This window comes from Sander vitreus, chromosome 2 (assembly GCF_031162955.1).
Source record: "Sander vitreus isolate 19-12246 chromosome 2, sanVit1, whole genome shotgun sequence".
In the NCBI taxonomy this organism is placed as follows: Eukaryota; Metazoa; Chordata; class Actinopteri; order Perciformes; family Percidae; genus Sander; species Sander vitreus.
The window spans coordinates 23,025,894-23,045,374 of record NC_135856.1 but is presented as its reverse complement, the minus strand read 5'-3'; the positions used below and the strand labels follow the sequence as shown (position 1 = coordinate 23,045,374).

The following is a 19,481-nucleotide window of genomic DNA, read 5'->3' as shown; positions in this document are numbered from 1 at the left end:
AAATCACGTTTTCAGGGGAGCCCATGTCTTATCAAGGGGAGCCGAGCTCGCTTGTACCTGAATGGAATAAAGCCATCATTACTTAGTGACAGGTGTTCTAAGCGATGTCACACGTTTTTTAGGCTACAACATTTTTTGTCACATACAGCAAACATCTACTCACTATCCGCAAGCTGCCTGTCCCCTGAACACACTGTAAAAAAAAAACACAGTCTCTGTAGACAGCCGAGGCTCCACAAACGGCAACAAAAACAGGGCGAGCTAGACTTTGTTTTGTTTGACAATACTTTGAACGTCAACAAGAAATGACATCACCCAACATCGCTTAGAGCACCTTTAAAGAAATGTGCCTTAATCTTGAGATTATTTTATAACAAAGTAAACTGTAATAAAACGACCTAAAGATTTAGATAGCTCTATTTCCTTTTTGCAATACAGCAGACAGTTTTACACACAGGTGTAATTAATAACCTTAGTTAATTAATGTTTGTATTCCACTTACTGTAGGAGGCATTATGGGACATCTAAATAAAATGGAGCCATCATTATTGAAGCACTGCGGTAGTTCAGATAGGAGCAGAAGATGTTTACTGCATGTTCACGACCATCTCGTTCATTTACATGGTCCATAGAGTCTGGCTGGCGCTCGTTCATTCTGCCCTTGCCAATGAATGGTTAAAACTCCAGTGTCCTGATGACAAAACTTATACTATTTAAACCTGTGATTTTCCTACTAGCACAAGTCAAAATGTCTGCTGTGAAAAAGGCCAATATGCATTCTAAATGCACATAGTTCTTAATAGAATATTGATTATGCTGCCATTAGCTGTGGTGGAAAGTAACTAATTACTCTCATTACTGTAATTGAGAATCGTTGTTGTGTATTTGTTCTATATGAGTACACTCAATAATCCATTTGCATTCTTGAATCTCACTGCACTCAAACTTTGAGAAAGAGAGGAATTATAGAGTAGCCTGGAGTAATGCTGGTCTGACACAGAGAGGAAGATTTTTCATTGTAGTTTTTTTCAAATGTCTTTTTCTTCCTAAAGCAATTTTCTAGATTCTCATAAAGAAAATAGTGTCACTACTCTTGCAGAGCATCACTGAATTGAAGAGGGCAGGTTTCAAAATGTATTTTTACTTCTTACTTTTACTAATATTTGGGAAAAGTAACAGGACTTCTACTTTGGGAGGATATTCTAGCAAACTTTCTTATTGCGGTTTTAGATAACTGATATGGAATCACATTAAGGGTCTATAAGGAAAACCTTACTTTTGCAACCTCTTAACAGTGTAATCACACCACGTCTAAAGCGAGCGTTGCGCAGGCGCGATTACATACAAAGTCAATGCAAAGATGCAAATAGATGCAAATTTGCATCAGGTGACGCAAACGAAATGAAATGAATTTATATTTCAACTCGAGCGAGAAATTGCTTGAAGCTGTAAGCCTATCAGCGTTGAGATTCTTCTGCACAGCATAGTCCTGATCGATCAGAACTCTGATTTAAGGCCACTCTTGGCTCTTGTCCAATACTTTCCCTGAGTAATTTCTAATGAGCGTGTACTGTAGGTGGGGTTTGAAGACTTTAAAGATGAAAACAACGGGTATTGATGGAAGTGAATATTTTACATATTTCTTCCTTATATTACCAAAACACTTTTTAGTGGGGTCCGTTGGGACAACCAGGCCCAACAGGGGAAAATCCAACTTGTAACTACACAGTAATCCATCACACTGGAATGATAACACAGGGTCCAAGAAATATAAATAACTTAAACTATGAATATCACCCCGTTTCTGTGATACAGTACAACAATCACTAATAGATTTGGTCTCACTGTACAGCACATGAGGGGTCATTTTCATCTTGGCTGGCCGCATTGTAAATGACTCCGTGTTTAGCTCCGTGGACATATGCAGGGTGCCTTCTACATTTGACAGATACCATAGATTAATTTAGATGAATGACAGAGCAGATGCCTAGTTTGTATATCCACAGACCACACCTTCTATTAATGGTAGCTTCTGGTCTACTAAAGCCATGTTGGCTGATTCAATAGGTGCACCTGGAATTTGGAATGACCGTCTGCTTGTTAAATCCTACCAAGTGCCACCAGGCTTTGAGTCATGTTCCATGACTATAAATTCTTCTGGATATATAGGGGTCAGTTTGTGGATGCAGTTGTTACATGAGGGCCAGTATAGTGAAATATTTATAGGGTTACTTTCACTGAATACAAGAGTAAGGATAACAAAGAGCAGACATTTAGGAGTGTCACAATTGTTCTACTATACGTGGACATTTGTGACACATTATGTGCAACTTAGGATCTGTGTCTGACACAATTTTCTTTCTGCATTTGTGCTTGCGAAAAGAGGGCGATAACGCAGGTGCATTGTCATACCAAAATTACAAATAACATACATTGCGCTGCGACTGTGTTTGCACTTCTGCTGGTGTGCACCACCACCGCCAGTGTGTTTTTTAAAGCCTTTTTTAAAGCGTGTTGAAAAAATCACTTTCTTTCTAGAATGATAATTAATGCTGATATTAATGTCAAAATGATGTGTCCTGTTTTTGTCAGACAGAAGACTTAGCTCTGTTCATTTTGACAGTCGAAATTCTAACCCTACAACTGTGTCCTTCTCTCACAAGTTAATGTCCACAACTCTCACACCTGCGCATGCACGCACGCACGCACGCACGCACGCACGCACGCACGCACGCTCTTTTTAATTAGCGGTGTCAACCCTGTTTTCCTCCCTTGTTTTCACAGTAAACAACTGGCATTCTCATTACTGCCATTACCGAAAACCATAGCAACACTGTCCATTGTCTGCGTGGCAGAGAAACAGGTCTCCACTTGCCTGTTTGCACTGAAAAACAGCTTCAAAATGAAAATGAGGGATTATTGAAATGGTCACATTCTCAGACAGAGGCAGCTCCATGAGCATCAGCACATGCCAGACACAAGACACAGCCAAGGCCTCCTCCATGTAGAAAGAAACAGACAGGATGGAGAGAGGACACAAAGTACAAGACGGAGAGAGACAGGACACAGAGAGATGGAAAAACAGAGATAACAGACAGACATGATCACCAATTGACAGTTCGACACGGCCCCAGGACTGCAGAAACCTGTGCGATAGCAGAGGTGGAGTGCCCCTCTAGGGTGTTCACTGTACGGTAAATGAACTGCTGAGACACATCTGAAGTGATGCAAAGTGGAGTGATTTATTGGGTCAGCTCCACTGAGGTATGCTATGGTACATTCCCGACACGACTCTATCACTGACAGGGAGATTAGCAGAAGGCTTTCTCTTGGCGATATGCTTGACTCTAAAGAAGATAACACTGGTTAGAACTTGAGGCCGTTTTCTAGCAGCGATGGAGGAGTCATGAGTGCTGTGTCCATGTCGATGAAGGTTTTAAAGGGAAGGTGGAGCTCTTTGTTCCAGGTGCTCAACAAACTAAAGAGGAAAATTAGAGAGGAGAAGGGGGCATAGCAATAAGGAAAAATCCTTGCTATTTGGTTCTGAGAAACAGTTTCTTAGGGAAGAGAGTGAAAAAAAGGAGAGGCAGAAGTAGAGTGGTGAAGACTGTGACATGCTTGGCATTCATGCTGGCATTTTCTACTAAAGATCTACTCTTGGGCGGTGGCTTTTCTGCCAAGGGAGGACAAGAAAACGTAAGAAAATAGTTGAGAGTTGACATTTACTCCTCCGCAGTCTGCACAGTGCAGCACCATGCACGTTGCTCAGATGGTGGAGAAGAGAAGATCGACGATCGAAGAATCTCACCCTCCATCACTACTCTTGCTGGCTGATGGTCCACAGGAAGAAAGACAGGAAGGTGACTGGCCCACACTGGTGGGGTTAAATAGTCCAGCTCTTCTTCTTTAGACAAAAAAATGGGTTAGAGTGGATGGGGAGAGTGGGTGAAAGGGGTTTTGATTGAAGATAAAGTAGTAAAGGTCAGAGAAAAAGTAAAGAGGACAGAAGGAGAGAGACAGAGAGATGTAGTGAGAACGAAAAGCACCAACCACTGGATTAGAACACCTCTGACCACACCACATTCCTGAAAAGTAAAGAGGAACATTATGCAGCAAAGAGGATTACATTTGTGGGAATTGGACATCAACTGAGTATCCTCTGCATTCCTGTTTTTATCGTGAGGGTGAAATAGTATCTAAAAGATTTACAAGATCTCACAGATTCAGAGGATTCCTTCTTAATTTGTGGAGGTTCAAAGGTAGACAGGACTTACCATTTAAAGAGGCAAATCACTACAACACTTTAGCCTCAAGAATCTCAGCTCCTCCCCCCTCTGTCTATCCATCTATGCATCCAGCAACCTTTCCTCCGGCAGTCAGCTAACAACACCTATTGTTAAGCGACAGGAAGATGATAGTGCTACCTCTGACTGTTTTGCACACTTCAAATCATTGAAGCGTTTCCCTATTGAGGCATGCGGTAACTTAAGCTGAAGGGTTATGAAAGCATTCCTGCCAACCCCACCCAGGACAGAAACACTTGCATTATCTGCAAATAGGCACCGTGGTTGGGTATTGGCGTAAGACGTTTTCGTAGCTAAGAACAATAATTCACTGAGAGAATCATGTAACCCGTGCAGCTGCAGTCTTATACAAGTGTTCTTCTTCTTGTAGACAGGCAGCTAAACAAAAAGCAAATGAAGAACATATTGGCTTATTTAGTTTTTTATTTAAGGTTACTTTTTGGGGGCTTTTCCCTTTATTTAGACAGCGACAGTGGATAGACATGAAAGGGGGGATGACACGCAGCAAAGGGCCGCAGGTCAGATCCGAACCTGTGCTACTGCAGGACTCAGCCAACATGGGGCAACTGCTCTTACTGGGTGAGCTACAGGCCGCCCCTAAGTAAAGTTTATTAAGTAAACTTGTAAAATCTAAGGAAAGGAGTTGTACGCTGTAAAGATTTTTGCTCCATGATAAAAACTAAATAACCTAAAATAATCTGCAGGAGGTTGATGACATTGTTTGATCTGATCTCAACAATCACTCGTCACAATCAAGCCAGGTGCTGGAGATCTTAATGCTGCTTTAAAATCTCACTTTTCCGGTCTGTATCCATGTGACACCTTCCTGCCATTCTCCATGCCTTTTCATTGACTCTAGCCTGGTTGACACCAGACCCTTCTCAGTTGTAACTGAGAGTGGGTCTGGGCAAGCTTAATTCACAGCTCATTTCCAAAGGGGCGTCACCAACGAATGCCGCTCAAATGCCTCTGGGCGCAATTGGATAGTCCTTCAACCAATCAGACCAACGATCCGGGTGACATAGGAGCAACAGCGGCATCAATGGGTTGCTGCGCTTCGGTGGCCGTCATGTTGAATGTATGCTGCGTTCATAGACATCGGAAAAACATTTTTCTGTGAAAACATCATCATTCACGTTCCTTCCTGTGGGAATCAGAGGTGGGAAACTCTGGCTAGATTTTGCTAACCGAGTTTCCCAGTTGGTGACGCGTTGTTGACAACTGACGTTTGATGTAGGCATCTTTGGTTCACTGAACATATTTCAATGAAAATAAACTGTTTATTGTGGACAAATGCCTCTGCCAAGAAACATACACAGACATAACATGTTTCAAATTATTCATAAATAGGCCCATGTATAAAAAAACACCACCTTATCCGTGTCCTTTCCCGTTCGTTGTCCTGAAGATAACACAAACAAACATCTGTCCATGTGCTGTTTCTATGCTCATATAAGAAAACAGCAGCAAATATTTTGTTATTGTGGCCTCCATGTTTTCATACACCTGATGCTCTAGGCTACAGCCAACCGTTGGTGGCAGTCATGCAACAAGTTCTTATGCCAAAAACAACGTAATAACGGGGGCGGTCCCTGTTATTCCCAGGTGGCATGAACGCAGCATGTAAACAAAAAGCTGCTTGTCGTCGCTGCGCTATCGTCATTGTGTAAAGCCCGCCTCAACGGTTGTGATTGGTGCCTCGATTTGGAAAAATTGGAAATGGGTTTGAATGGGCTCTTGGCCAGACTGACTTGCAGAGCAAATCTCAAATTTGCCGGAAGTTCGTCAGTGTTTTCCCAGGCTACATTGACTCAGTAATAGACAGTCCTGCAAGACAGCACCTGAGGAGATACTGCCATAGCGTTTAATATTGTAACATATTGCTTTTCATATACATTTATATATATACATCGCTTAATCATTTCAAGTAAAAATGTGATTTTTCTTTTGCATCATTACAATCACAACTCAGAGGAGGTTAGGAAAAGATTAGTTTGAGCAATTTTATTTCAGTTCCTACATTCTGCTTAAAGAGGTTACCCATCCATCCATCCATCCATTATCTGTAACCGCCTTTTCTTTACAGGGCTTAGGGGAGCTGGAGCTAATCCCAGCTGACATTGGGTGAGAGGCGGGGTACACCCTGAACCTACCGATTATCACAGGGCTGACACTTATAGACAGACAGCTATTTATGCTCCAGTCCTGTCTCCTAAAAATTGCATTCTCATAGAACTAAATTGCATTCTCAATTGCATTTTAAGGGGAAAATAATTTCTTCTGCATTACATTTGTTTTTGACTAATCACAAATATGTTTCTAATCAAAGTCTGCATAGGGAGGAGGTCAGGGTAGGTGGATGGGACAAAGAAACACAGGACATTCACCCAGGAGACCGCTGTTCATGTCCCGTCTGAAACCAAAAGTCAACGCTGACTTATTTTAACCCAAACCCTGATTTTTTCCTGAACTAACCATGTAGTTTTGTTGCCTCAACCTAATTAAGTAGTTTTGTTTCAATTCACAACATAAACTACATGTTTAAAATTGCGACCGTTTCACAACCAGCGAACCAGTACTGCCACTGGTACGAGGACGAGTTAAAACAAACATAATCTGGGAGAAAATACGTTTCCCTGGAAACGTAATTGAGAATGCAGTTTAGTTGTATGGAAACGTAATTTTTAGGAGACAAGGTTGCAAATTCGCACCTACGGGCAATTTAGAGTCAACAATTAACCTGCATGTCTTTGGAATGTGGGAGGAAGCCAGAGAACCTGGAAAAAAAACCCGCTGACACAGGGAGAACATGCCCAAGAGGTCAGTTAAGGTCAAATATTACTTCACTCACCTTTAATGACCTTGTTAGAAAACTTAGAATAAAAATAAATACAATTTGACATATTGCATGCAATACTTAAAATACTTGCAGCTGTGTGACTGTTAGCAGAAAAGGAGCGACAGAGTGATCTGTTTCTAAACCAACAACCATAAAGTGTCTGTCTACACCTAGACTAAAAAAAACTAAATCCATTAGAAGATAAAGCAGTAAAAGTTTCAGATGTTATTATTCTAAAAACAGATAGAGGAACAAATTAGATACTTGCTTAAACCACAGCTGGATTCTATTATACTTAAAGTGGTATTAATTATATAGTTGGCTGACGAAAAAGGGAGAAAAATAAGAAAGCAGCATCTGGAGGCGCTGCAGCTGTATCGCTTTTGATGTCTGTGGTGTCATTCCTCAAGCAAAATCTTTTTATAGTGTCTTAACAGCAGGTCAACTACACCTAACTAAATACACCTGCATGAAATAATCATCTGATTAAAATGATTGGATCAGCAGGGGGAGTGTGCTGCCAAATTGTTAAACAGATTATCCCTATAATGAGTTTATTTGTGCAGCGAGAGCGTATTCATCTATCCTCACCATGCTGTATGACACATTCTCAAAGTAGTGCTTATTATTCTTGACAGTTGAGTGCCTATTAATTTAATGATGAACATAATCAGATTCATCAAATAATTCCCCATTCAGGTGTTCAGATTTTCTGCATAGGAAAAGCAATGAAAGTGAAACAAAACCTATGGTGAAATGGTTTGACAGGTGAAAAGAGCTGGCACTAAAAACAGACATGTAGTCCCTGAAGTATAAATCTCTCATAACAGTGCCAGCTCATAAACGTTTGACAGAGGAAAATACGGCTTTGATTCTGAGAGTGATGAAATCAATACAGTATCTGCCATGCCTTGTGTTTGGTGTAAGCACTCATGTTTCCTCTGTGGTTTGTTTTCGCTCCACATAACTGCTGTTCCTAAGGTGTTTAACACTCTTGTCAATCAGATTGCCTCCGGAGTCACACATCTGTCCACACCTTCCACTTAGAGCAAAAGAATGTGTGTCCAAAATATCTCTCTGCACATGCAGGTTTATATACTGTACAGTAAGTCTGCATCACAACACCATGACCTAAAAATTGGAGTTGACTGAATTAAACTTAATTGGTTTGAAGTGGGGAGGGGACTGAATTGGATACCAACCTTCATCATGGTTCAAATAGTTTTTATTATTATAGGAATAAACAATCATTCCTTAAAGCTCCATTGTGTAATGTTTTGAGTTGATTCTTAGCAAAAAAAGCATTTGTTCTTCATATGTGCTCATTCATGTGTAATTACTTCCACCAACTAATCAAAGTATTCTCGTACGCGTAGAATCTGCCATTTAGAATCATTCAGAATACATGAAAGCGAGTGGCACCGTGACGAATGCAAGGGGGAGATTACTCGATCTGCCTGCAGATTTGAAAGCCTGTTGAAGATGGAGGAACACACTGATACTTCACTAACGTTAGCTTGTATTTGTTTCGGAACCTGATAGCTGATGTTAGCAATGAAATGGTACCAAAATAACGAAAGCTTATAATTATTATTACACTGGAAGGAACACTCACGGACAAAGTCGTACTTCTTGGAATAATACGGCCACCGTAGAAGTTAAGACGCGATCGGAATGGGAGGGGCTAGAAAGTAATATTCAGTTGGTTGTAATATACAATTGCACCGCTAGATGGGAGAAATTCTTACACAATGTAGCTTTAATACATGTTATATAGTGAAAACACAGTTCGTTTACATCATGTTTTTTTTCCTTTCAAAAACAGAGTTTTAACTCTCAAACAATGCATGTTGGGAAGTCTGCTATGTGCTGATCATGTTTCTTTAGGAACTTAATTTAATGAGTTTAGTGAACTCTCAGCAGTACAATCAGTCAACTCATTTAAAGTCAAGACTCCAGACAAGTGGTCTGAACATGAAAATATGACATTTTAAGTTTAATTAACTTAAAGTGAATAAAACACAAACATTTACATTAAAGGGGTGATAGAATGCAAAACCGATTTTACCTTGTCATAGTTGAATAACGACAGTTCGGTGGGTAAATAGGACATACATAGAAGCTCAAAATCCCATTGATACCCCTTTACTATGCAAATCTCACATTTGAAACTGCCGCTGAAAACGGGCGAATCTAAACAAATCTAAAAGTTGACGTCAACATCTCAACTCCTAGTCTTTGTTACGCCCCAACATTTGCATAGGCTACGCCAATGACCTGAGGTCAGCTTAGTTTTCTGAATCTAGCTAGGTCATGCAGATCTCCAGAGGTCCGCTATTTAATTACTAAATTCACTTCTGAGACTTTTTATGCAAGGTCATATGTAGAGGTCAAATATGGGCCGTTTTACGAAAATTGATGGTTAATTGCAAATTTTGTCCAACTGTGTGTCGCAGTTCAGCAGGACCTCAGCAGGCTACATGACAGCGGCCGGTGCTGCCTCGCCGCCCGACGTGTACTTCTTCATAGACTCCGGCTCGCTGTGAGCTAGCTGGATCTCCGTCATGAAATGAAGCCTGCGGCGCTCCATACCCGCGCAAAGTCACCATTTCTGGGTTACTGGACCACAAAATGCCGAGGCCCTGATGGAGCTCCAGGGCCTGCAGCTATCCGCGATCTTTACCCATAGGATTGAAGAGACAGTAGCAGCTAACGAAATCCCTAATGTTCACAAAAATGCATTAAATTGAAATCGGACACCATTGTTAGCTTTATAAGACCTTGGGGTAGATGCTATATAAGTGGCGTGACGAAATTCAAACTGTAAATATACTCTAGTTATGCCGAAAGTGAAGCTAACTAGCCGTGATCTGTACACATAGGATTGAAGGCACAGTAGCAGCTAACGAAAATCCCTAGCTAATGTTCACAAAAATGCATTAAATTGAAATCGGACACCATTGTTACCATGTACTCTAGTTATGCCGGCAGCTGGCAGCCAGCCAGCTCCGCAGAGCCCCGAGCCCCGGTAGTCCAGTAACCGAGAAACGGTGACTTTCACTGGGTATGGAGGTTTCCGCTTTCTCGTCAGACTGTGTGGAGCTCCTAGCTAAAGTCCGACACATCTTACCAAATTTGCAATTATCCATCAATTTTCGTAAAACAGCCCACATTTGAGCTTTATATAGTTGATTTCTCGCTTAAAAAAGTCTCAGAAGTGAATTTAATAACGAAATAGCCCGACAAACAATGTATAACTTTGCAGTGTCTGAAATATGAGACCTGCTGTCTCGTCTCCAATGTGTTTCTATGGGGTTCACTCAAACCAATCGGCATGCAGCTCATCTAAATATTCATGAGCATACCATATTTGGAAGAAAAGCTCTTGTTCCAAATAGAACCATATTCACAGGGTAGTTAAGGGCCTAATAAAACAGCATTCGGGCAATTTTCATCCCAACCAATGTTACATACCCTATTAGGAGACCTTAAGGAACAGTGTAAAATACCCTATATAATCATTCTATCACCCCTTTAAAGTTACAATCTCAAAAATCGTTTTCTTTAGCGATAAGCAATAATTGCAGGTGTGTTTTTGGTTCTCACCTCCGAAAAATCTGAGCACTGTTGTCGCCTGTGTGATGTTTAGTCGCAATGCTAGCAGAGACCAAAAAAAACAGTACACCACTTCACACACAAGCGAGTTGAAGAGCGAGTCCGTTTTGTTAGCTCCACCTATCCTCTCTGGCGGACCAACCACTGCTGTGATGGAAAACACATCACTAACTGTGTGCTGCTTGTGATTTTTCCTGGGAATGTCGCCACAGACACCCAGTTCGTAATATTGCAAATGGAAGGGCTTTTATCAGTTGGCTACAGGATCAATCACCATTGATTGCCTCATTCAGTGATAGATAGTGACTTGACAGACATTTCTTCTAATGAAAATCTTCGGAATTATTACTTTAAAGTAATTACTAAAAGATAAATTGATTCCACTAAATTGCTGTATTATGTTTTACAGTGTATCAGTGTGACTACTTGACCTTTCGCAGCATCGAGGCCAGGGAATAAGCTGAGCTCTAGGCAACTTATTTCACTCCTCCTGTTGACTCCATAAGAGAAATGTAGCTCTCCAGAGGGGCAGGCTATTAGAATGCTTCAAAACATTGGCCACCCGGCACATCAATAGTAAACCTCAAATCAATGTTTAATGGAGGCTGCTGCATTTAAATGAGAAAATCTAATCTATGGTTTGATAATAATTAAATTGGTTTCCATAGCATGTGCCAGCTCCAAGCAGAATCCAAGGTTATCTCCACCTAAATAGGCTGAAAGGGCAAGTCTGCCACTCAAAGCTGAGTAAAAGGGAAAGCTCTGTAAAACGTCAGGAGCTTATTGGACAAATGGGGCTTCGATGGACACTTGAAAGTACAGTTTCATCTTGAAAGGTCTTGGAATCACATTTGTCAGATAAGTCTGTCTGAATGGTTGGCAGCAAAGTCTTTGTAGTTGGATATGGGACACTGATCCTTTTTCCTCTCCCCTTGTTGCAGATTAAGACAAAGTACAGCCGTCTGGCCGGGCAGACAGGAGCCACCTATAGCCTCCAAATGCAAGTTGAGTCATTTAGAACATTCCGGAAAGGATTTCAACACCTCCACCCCACCCACCCTCTTCCTCCACCCCACCCACCCTCTTCCTCCACTACCTTAACCCTTGTTTTTAATTACACACTATCCTATTCCTGTCTTGGGGCGTGAATTCCACAAGTATTTTCAAGCTGCTTGGATGCACAGCAACTTACTAACTTACTGGGACGCTAAATGCTTTTCTACATGCCCAATCTGTCAGCGATGGAAATGCATAAAAACTCAAGCACACACACACAGAAAGACATTTTCAATAGCATTGGTTGCACTCAGCCAAGCCAAGTTATCTCAGGTCAGTAATTGAGATGTTATCTTCACCAGAGAGGATGCACCCCCGGGATCATTCAACATGGCCTCACCACTTATTTCCATTTGAGCTGAATCAGCTCTCTCTTCCTCCCCTTGTAATTAAAGCATCTTTGCTGTCAGCTGGTGGCAAACCAACTTCCGCTACATGAGTGGCAACTTTAATACGCAGGTGTTGTGTGGTGGAGATCTGGCCACAATAAACAATGATGATTCCTGCAATTGCTCAGGGCAGGGGTTGTTCTTCAGTTAGAAAAATGTGCATGTCAGCAGGCCTATGTGTTGCTTTTGTGTTGTTGAGTATGTTTCAACTTCAGTGCCCTACGACAAATAAGAAAGTCACATGCAACTGCAAGGTAACAACTGTGTTTTCATACTGTCTACAAGTTCCAGGCGAGAGCTTACCTTGGTTGCAGGTCTTGCCGGTAAAGCCAGGGTGGCACTTGCACTTATTGGGTCCCACGCAGTCTCCGTGCTTACAGCCAGGCTGGCACACAGCTGTTTAGGGGGGATTCAAAGAGGAAGAGACAGATCAGTGCAGCGCCATGGCTGACTACTTGTTACAGATCAGGATGACAAAGCACTTAATCCCACTGCTCCTTGACTTGGCTGTAAATTATCTAGTTTTCTACAGTTTTCTTCACATTACAACAATAAGACAGCATGATTCATATAGGAAATGTGTTTGTTTCTTTCTTTCTCCTTGTGTGTCTTATTATCATTGACTAATAGTAATAGAGAAGCCATTCTCAGCTAACCACATAATTTTCGCATTAAACAGTGTTATTGTCCTTACTGATACTAAATCTTTTCACACTGTGTGAGATAAATGAGAGGTCTGACCTTTTAACACCAACCAAAGTTTTGATTTTGCTGGTTTTGAAATACAGCACTAATATGTACACTGGCGCCCAGCCAACCAGAATTACCTAGATGGAATTTTCCCCTTAGACTAAAGATGAAACAATTTGAACACCAAAATAGTAGATTATAATTAGTGCCTAATAAAGACCTGCCCTGATCGTACATAGTGTGTGGATGGTGATATTTTGAGTGTTTACAGAGACGTGGTAGTTGCAGGGGCTGCACAGTTTCACTGGCTCTGTGTTCTGTCTTAGTGAGCTGTAGGCTTACCCTGCTTATCTGACTGTGTTTACTGCAGGTTGCTGCTAAGCACGTCTGATACACGGGGCCTCAGCCAAGTGTTACTAATTTTCATTAAAAGCTTCATTAATTCTGTCATAATACAGCACAATCAGAGGACCTAATTATCACTGTGGTGGAAGAGGCAGTACATATGTGTGTGTAGAGAGAGATTCTGGATGAGAGTGCTTATCACACCAGCCAGTGTTGTCGTGTATTTGGAAAGATGTGCTGGTGTAGTGTTATGTGTGGCAATACAGATGTAGGGTTTAATATATCGTTGTGTCAGTTGTGCTGGATCCTGCCGGAACACGATCAGGGACTATCGGTACCGGCACCTATTTGATTGGTTCTGGTACCTATAAATCTATGAATAAATGTGTAATATTTAATGTTATCTGTCCTGGCATTCTTTTATTTCCCAGTGAAGTTAATTGTAAATCGCTTGCTTGCCTATTTTGGATTGGAGAGACGTTAATCACTCATGTCACGCACATTACACAGTGAAGCCTGAAGCGTGTGAGTTTTGTGCATGTGAGCTAACAGTACTGCGAATTGAATGGGATTAGACAGACAAAGAAAGGTAAGCACGCATTGTTTTTTATTACTATTCTCTGCTGTGTAGTGTTGATGATTGACTAGGAGGGAGATGATGAGTATGGTGACAGATAATTGATGCATCAAGCCAATGAATGGGGGAATGCAACACATGTAAGCCCTACAGCTAAGCTAGTGGGTGTTTGAGTTGTGCGGTGAAATGAGTATGGTCTATTATAATTCCCCCTGTTGTGCGCTGCACAAAGCATTCTTTATTATATCATTATTGTTAAATTTTAGCCCAGCAGGATCTAGATGTCGTTTGTCACCAGACACTGTGGTTTGAGCTTGATGCGTTTCGTGACTTTTTTTCTTCCCCTGACCTGCTGGATCAGCAGCCTGTGTGCCGCTCCTCCTGATTTACAAATTCAGCACTGTAATGCCAAACATATTACACCCAAACAACAGCCACAAAGATAATTTGGCTTTTGGTTTCTCATGTTTGTCAGGATAACTATTAAAAGGATAGCTCAGAAAGTGTAAGGTGTGTTGGTAATGTTTCAGATACCAGGGAGAAGATGAAAAATGATCCAGGAAGTCCAGTTTGGGTAATACATACATGATTGTTTAGGCTCATTAGAGGGCCAAAACACTGCATCTTATCCTTAGTCTTTAAGGTAAGTTCAACTGTTTTGCAGGATGATCCTGCTTTTATTTGCTGTGCGTCTGAACATGATCATAGTTTGTGGTGTGAATAGCACACTTACTTGATGGTATTTTGTTGCCGTTGGATATGTCTACATTGAATTGTGCAGCCTTGGTGGAGATATCCACTCTCTAAGTGCTTCATGCTTTCAATAACTGTTTTTATAAATGGTAGAAATAAGGTGAAAGCTGCTTTAAGAGACCTAAAAAAACTGAAAAAAGGGCTGAATAACACTCTCTACTTTCAGAATCAAGTTACAATGTCAGAAATTTCCATTCATACACATTCAGGGAGGACATCTTTAGCTCCTCAGATTTCAGTCTGTAACATTGTTCAAACTGAATTCAAAGGCACAAAGGTATGCGATGAATCCGTTAACTCGGGTTGATAACATCTCCATACTCATTACACTTTATTGGGCTACGTAATCAAATAGAAAGAAAGTATTGTTAGACCACTTGGAGGGGCCTGTGATATGACCCGGTGTTAAACAGAGCAGTCAAAGTTCAAAGTTCACAATTACCATTTAAAAATGGCCCAATTCGTTGGAGGAAAAGGAAAAGAATCGTACTTTTTTGGAAGTAGGAGTTTATTAGACCTTGGTCTGGTCAGCAGATGAAAATATTGTTAGTTAGAGGGAAGTTAAGTGGAGTGCGTTTTGTTATTTTCCTACATGGGGGAAGATTTGATTAGCAGGATCAGAGGCGGCCATCAACAGGCTTTGCCTCTGAGGTTATTTTTAAGCCTCTGACCTGGCAGAGAGATCAGGGAAACGGCGAGTGTTCATTAACCACAGCAGAGGACACGGAGGACTAAAAATGGTCGTACCAGCTGGAAGGCCAAACATAGCATGTGTGACCCTCGTTCCATGAACACCATCAAAAGATGCCGAGTGATGACACATTTTCACTCTGCTTTACATCAGCCAGTCCTCAGGACAGTATACTGCTGCTATACTGAGGCAGATTCTTTTTAATTTTCTGTTCGTGGATGCCTGATGGTAAACACAAGGGGATGTATTGTTTTTTAATTGACACAGATATTGCGTATCAATGTTTATAATAGTTCAATGCATGACTTCATCTAAGTAAGATGGGAAAATCGTTACTTAATCAAGTTGCATCATCTTGCAATCAACTAAGTAATTACCTAAGGCTGCTCGTTATGATTATTTCATTATCGGTTGATTCGCTGATTGTTTTGTTTGTTAATTAATCAATTCATTGTTTCAAAAGTTCTCACAGACCAAGATGACATCTTAAAATAGCTTAGGACTAATGTCAACATATACATACTATATATACAGAGGGCAGACCACTAGTTTCTGGGGTTTAATTTTATCTCATTTGTATGCAGTGAAAGTCATTGATCAACTGGGTAATGCCATGGTGATTATTTCATTTACCCAAGTGATGAAGTATAATAGCATTGGCACTTTCAACCTGACTGATTTCTATGTAGTTACACATGCAGAGCATCTCCAACCACAGTAAAACGCTCAGTTTTTACTCTGCACCATACAGTTGGATACATTACTGATATATGAATTGCAAAAACATTATGGATTTCAGCTTTAAGGGTGTCATTAGTATTCTAAGGGGTCGACTAGAGGGGCGGTTGAATCTTAATGAAACTAAAGGACTTCAGAATAATTCATGTTAAGACACGGCTTCAGGTGAAATCAGGTCTGTGGTGTGTGTAAGCTGTTTGCATACAGTAGATGTGAGGCCGGAGGGAGGAAGATGGCCGCTACCAAGGGGTGTGAGGGGTTAGTTGGTGGGGTGGGCTTGGCTCTATAAATAAGTGAGTGAGCCCAGGATTCAGAGGATGTGCCCCCAGCAATACATGTCGCGCAAGATCACTTCAAGAAACATGTGGAGCATCTAACCTTGGGGCTGGCACCTTATCCCGGCTACTCTGTGAGTTAAGGCGAAGAGAGCTGCAAAACAGATAGCCAAACAAACAAAGGTTGCAGGCAATGTTTAGTCATTGAGAGCACAAATGAATAAATAAATATGATGTTAGAGGACATAGCCTGGTCAATTTGACAAGCAAACATTCTTGGAAGAAAAGAAAAAAAAACACACACACACACACAGTCTGGAGTTCTGGAGTCACACATATTTTCAAGTTGCCTTGAGGTAGACTCCACATTTTAAATGCATTTACAATTGAGTTTAAAATTAAAATGAGGTCTGAATAAAACCATTGTCTCCGGGGATGTTCTCTTATTTCTGACTTACATATTCCTTATTATCACATCTAAATGGAAGTGAATTAAGCAGTTTTCTCTCACACACTGTGAAACAGTAAAATTATAATTCTCTCTTAAAATCACACCACTGCGCTCAAAGATGAAAACACCACTGATATCAATCAAGTAAATCATGGTGCTCTGGTTTCTTCAATATAAAAATAAATGCTGGAGCTACCTGACTGTGAACCGACATTAGATTTTTAGGTCAGAACTGTTTAAAAGTGCCTTTAAAGCCAGAATTGTATCGAGTAAATCTGAACATGTGCCTTTTATTCCCGAATATATTACCTCTAATTATTACAAGCAATTTTGTTTTCACCTTATTGCCTCAAGCAGATGAAAAAGGCCCACTTTTATACGGGCCTTTACAGTCTAGTGATCATGAAAGAAAGTGGAGCAGACAATCATGATGAAGTGAATTACTCAAACTGAGATATCACTTTTATACTTTCATCGCTCACTTGTTAGCTCAAATTACCAATTCAAAAGTCTTGCCTTAATCCTGTCCACACTATTTGTCGAAACAAAGGCTGCACTCAATCAAACTAAATACCAGTCTCGGTGGATTTGTAGAATCCACCAGGACCGCTGAGGAAAGTATAATGTGTGATCTATTTAATATGGGGGTGATATTCGACCCAGCTCCTTTGCAATGCAGGGAATATAAATGTATGTCTTTCTACTAGAGCTGTTTCAAGTCTTTTTGAAGACTTAAATTAATCCCAAAAAAAAGTCACGCCCTTTGAGACATCAAAGCTGTGTGGCTATTCAAGGCCTGCTTGTATATGTCTTATTAATGTTTAACTGTTTCTGCAGCCTTATACCTGGTCAAACCTGATTTGAATGTTAACTCAACTGTTAAATTGACTATTTTCAAAATCAAATCTCAAGCCAAGTCAAGTCTGTGGGGAGCCAACTCTGAAGTAAGCAAGTCTCACAACAGTCAAGTCCAAGTCCAGTTTCAAGTCCTCATTTCTGTGACAACAGTATCCGTCTGAATATAATCCAACCATATCTCCAGACAAGAATGTTGATATTAGACGATTCTGCAAAAGCCAAGATTACATTCTTGGATTGTTAGATCTGGAACTCTGTTCTCCAGGAGATTCCTCTCTCTCTCTCTCTCTCTCTCTCTCTCTCTCTCTCTCTCTCTCTCTCTCTCTCTCTCTCTCTCTCAGGAGAGGGATCCTTCCTCAGTTGCTCTTCCTGTTTCTTCCCTTTTTTTCACTATTAGACACAGACTTCTGTCTCCTACATGAAAGGGGGAGGCACTGCACCCGAATCCACCACCCCAACCTTTACACTCTTACTCTCCATCTTGATATTTAAGGGCACTTCTGCCTGCATTGACGATAAATGTTGACATAATCCCAAAGTGAGGTGAAGGACTGTGCAATGTGAACTCGGGCTGTATAATTACGATCTATTTAGTCAGTTCCTTCTTAATTTTCGTGGTAAAAGCCCAGATAATTCAGTTTTTTTAGAACATTTAATATGGATGATATTTGTTTCAAATTAGCAACCTCACAGCAGGTCTTGTATCACCTGGCATCAAATGTATTAAATTACTGAAGCTCCTGCTGAGTAAACTATTTGGATGCAAACACTAGTGGGATCAACTTGTTGATTAGATAGTTCTCCATCTTCATCAAAAGTGGAAGAGATGAAAAGTATTTTTAGTATGATTACTGTTAACTGTATTACACTGACAATGCAAATGTTCAAATGCTCACAGTGGCAGTAACATGTTCATGATGGCAGCTGGTTAGAATAAGTAGCTTCAAGTGTGGCTCTGCCTGCCGGATGGCCTGTCAGAACATTATAAGTGGAGCTTCGGTCTACTTTAAATCTAAAGCTCCTCTCTCTCTCTCTCTCTCTCTCTCTCTCTCTCTCTCTCTCTCTCCATCTGCCTGGTTTCCTCACTCCTCTACCTCTCCTGACGTCCCCCCCCCCCCCTCCACTCCAGCAGCAATCATCTCTAACTCCTTACCTCTGAACCATTTCCCTTACAGCTCAGGATTTTTTACTTTCTCCACCTTTAGTCCTTTCTGTCCTCTCTCCCTCACTCTTTCAGTTCTGGGAGCATTAAATGTCGATCCATTAAGTTTCTCATTCTTTGAGGGAAGTCTCACAAACCCATCACTGAGAAAACCACAATCCTATAGCTCCAATCTAATCTCTTCTATCGCCACATTTTTTTTTTTTTTTTACCAAGACCTGAAATCTGTACTGACTGCATCCTCTCACACACATACCGACGTCCTTTCTTTCCCAAACCTTCCACCTCCCTCCTCTAAGGTTTAAATCACCACCTTACTGACTTGAAGGAATACTGATTGCAGTCGGAATGGATTTGAGTTGTGCACATGGGCAGGAGCATTAAGGCAAGCATTCACCGATTTTATTCACAGAGCAGATTTGGTTTTGTTGAAATAAAAAAAGTGAAAGTACTCCATATGATGGTTAAGCTCAAACTTAGCTCATACTTTTGGCTCAACATGGAACATGTGGGACTCCAGAATAACAAAGAAAACAGGTTCACACACTGCTGTTTGGCTCGAGTAATTGATGCAAATGTGTCTTTTTTAATTTGACTGTGTTTGATTTATTATAAAATGTGGAACCGTAACTACACTACGGCCTGTGTTGTGGCCATTATTGTTTGGGTTTTAAGTGCGTAAAATATGAGTACTGTACATGAATCATGTCTTGCCCCCTAATCTAGGCTTCTATCATA

At 40.9% G+C, this 19,481-nt stretch overlaps 1 protein-coding gene across 4 annotated transcripts in view; it reads right to left on the bottom strand.

The window, feature by feature from the left end:
• npnta (nephronectin a) overlaps positions 1-19,481 on the bottom strand; it is a 60,085-nt gene that overhangs the window by 27,714 nt on the left and 12,890 nt on the right. The window contains exons 3-5 of one of the 4 annotated variants that reach the window (XM_078261597.1): positions 16,376-16,426; positions 12,507-12,599; positions 3,809-3,904 (exon numbers count right to left, since the gene is read on the bottom strand). In XM_078261597.1, the coding sequence (XP_078117723.1) occupies positions 3,809-3,904; positions 12,507-12,599; positions 16,376-16,426 (240 nt within the window). The remainder of the gene's footprint in view (positions 1-3,808; positions 3,905-12,506; positions 12,600-16,375; positions 16,427-19,481) is intronic. The other 3 variants (XM_078261615.1, XM_078261606.1, XM_078261623.1) reach the window with 3 other exon arrangements.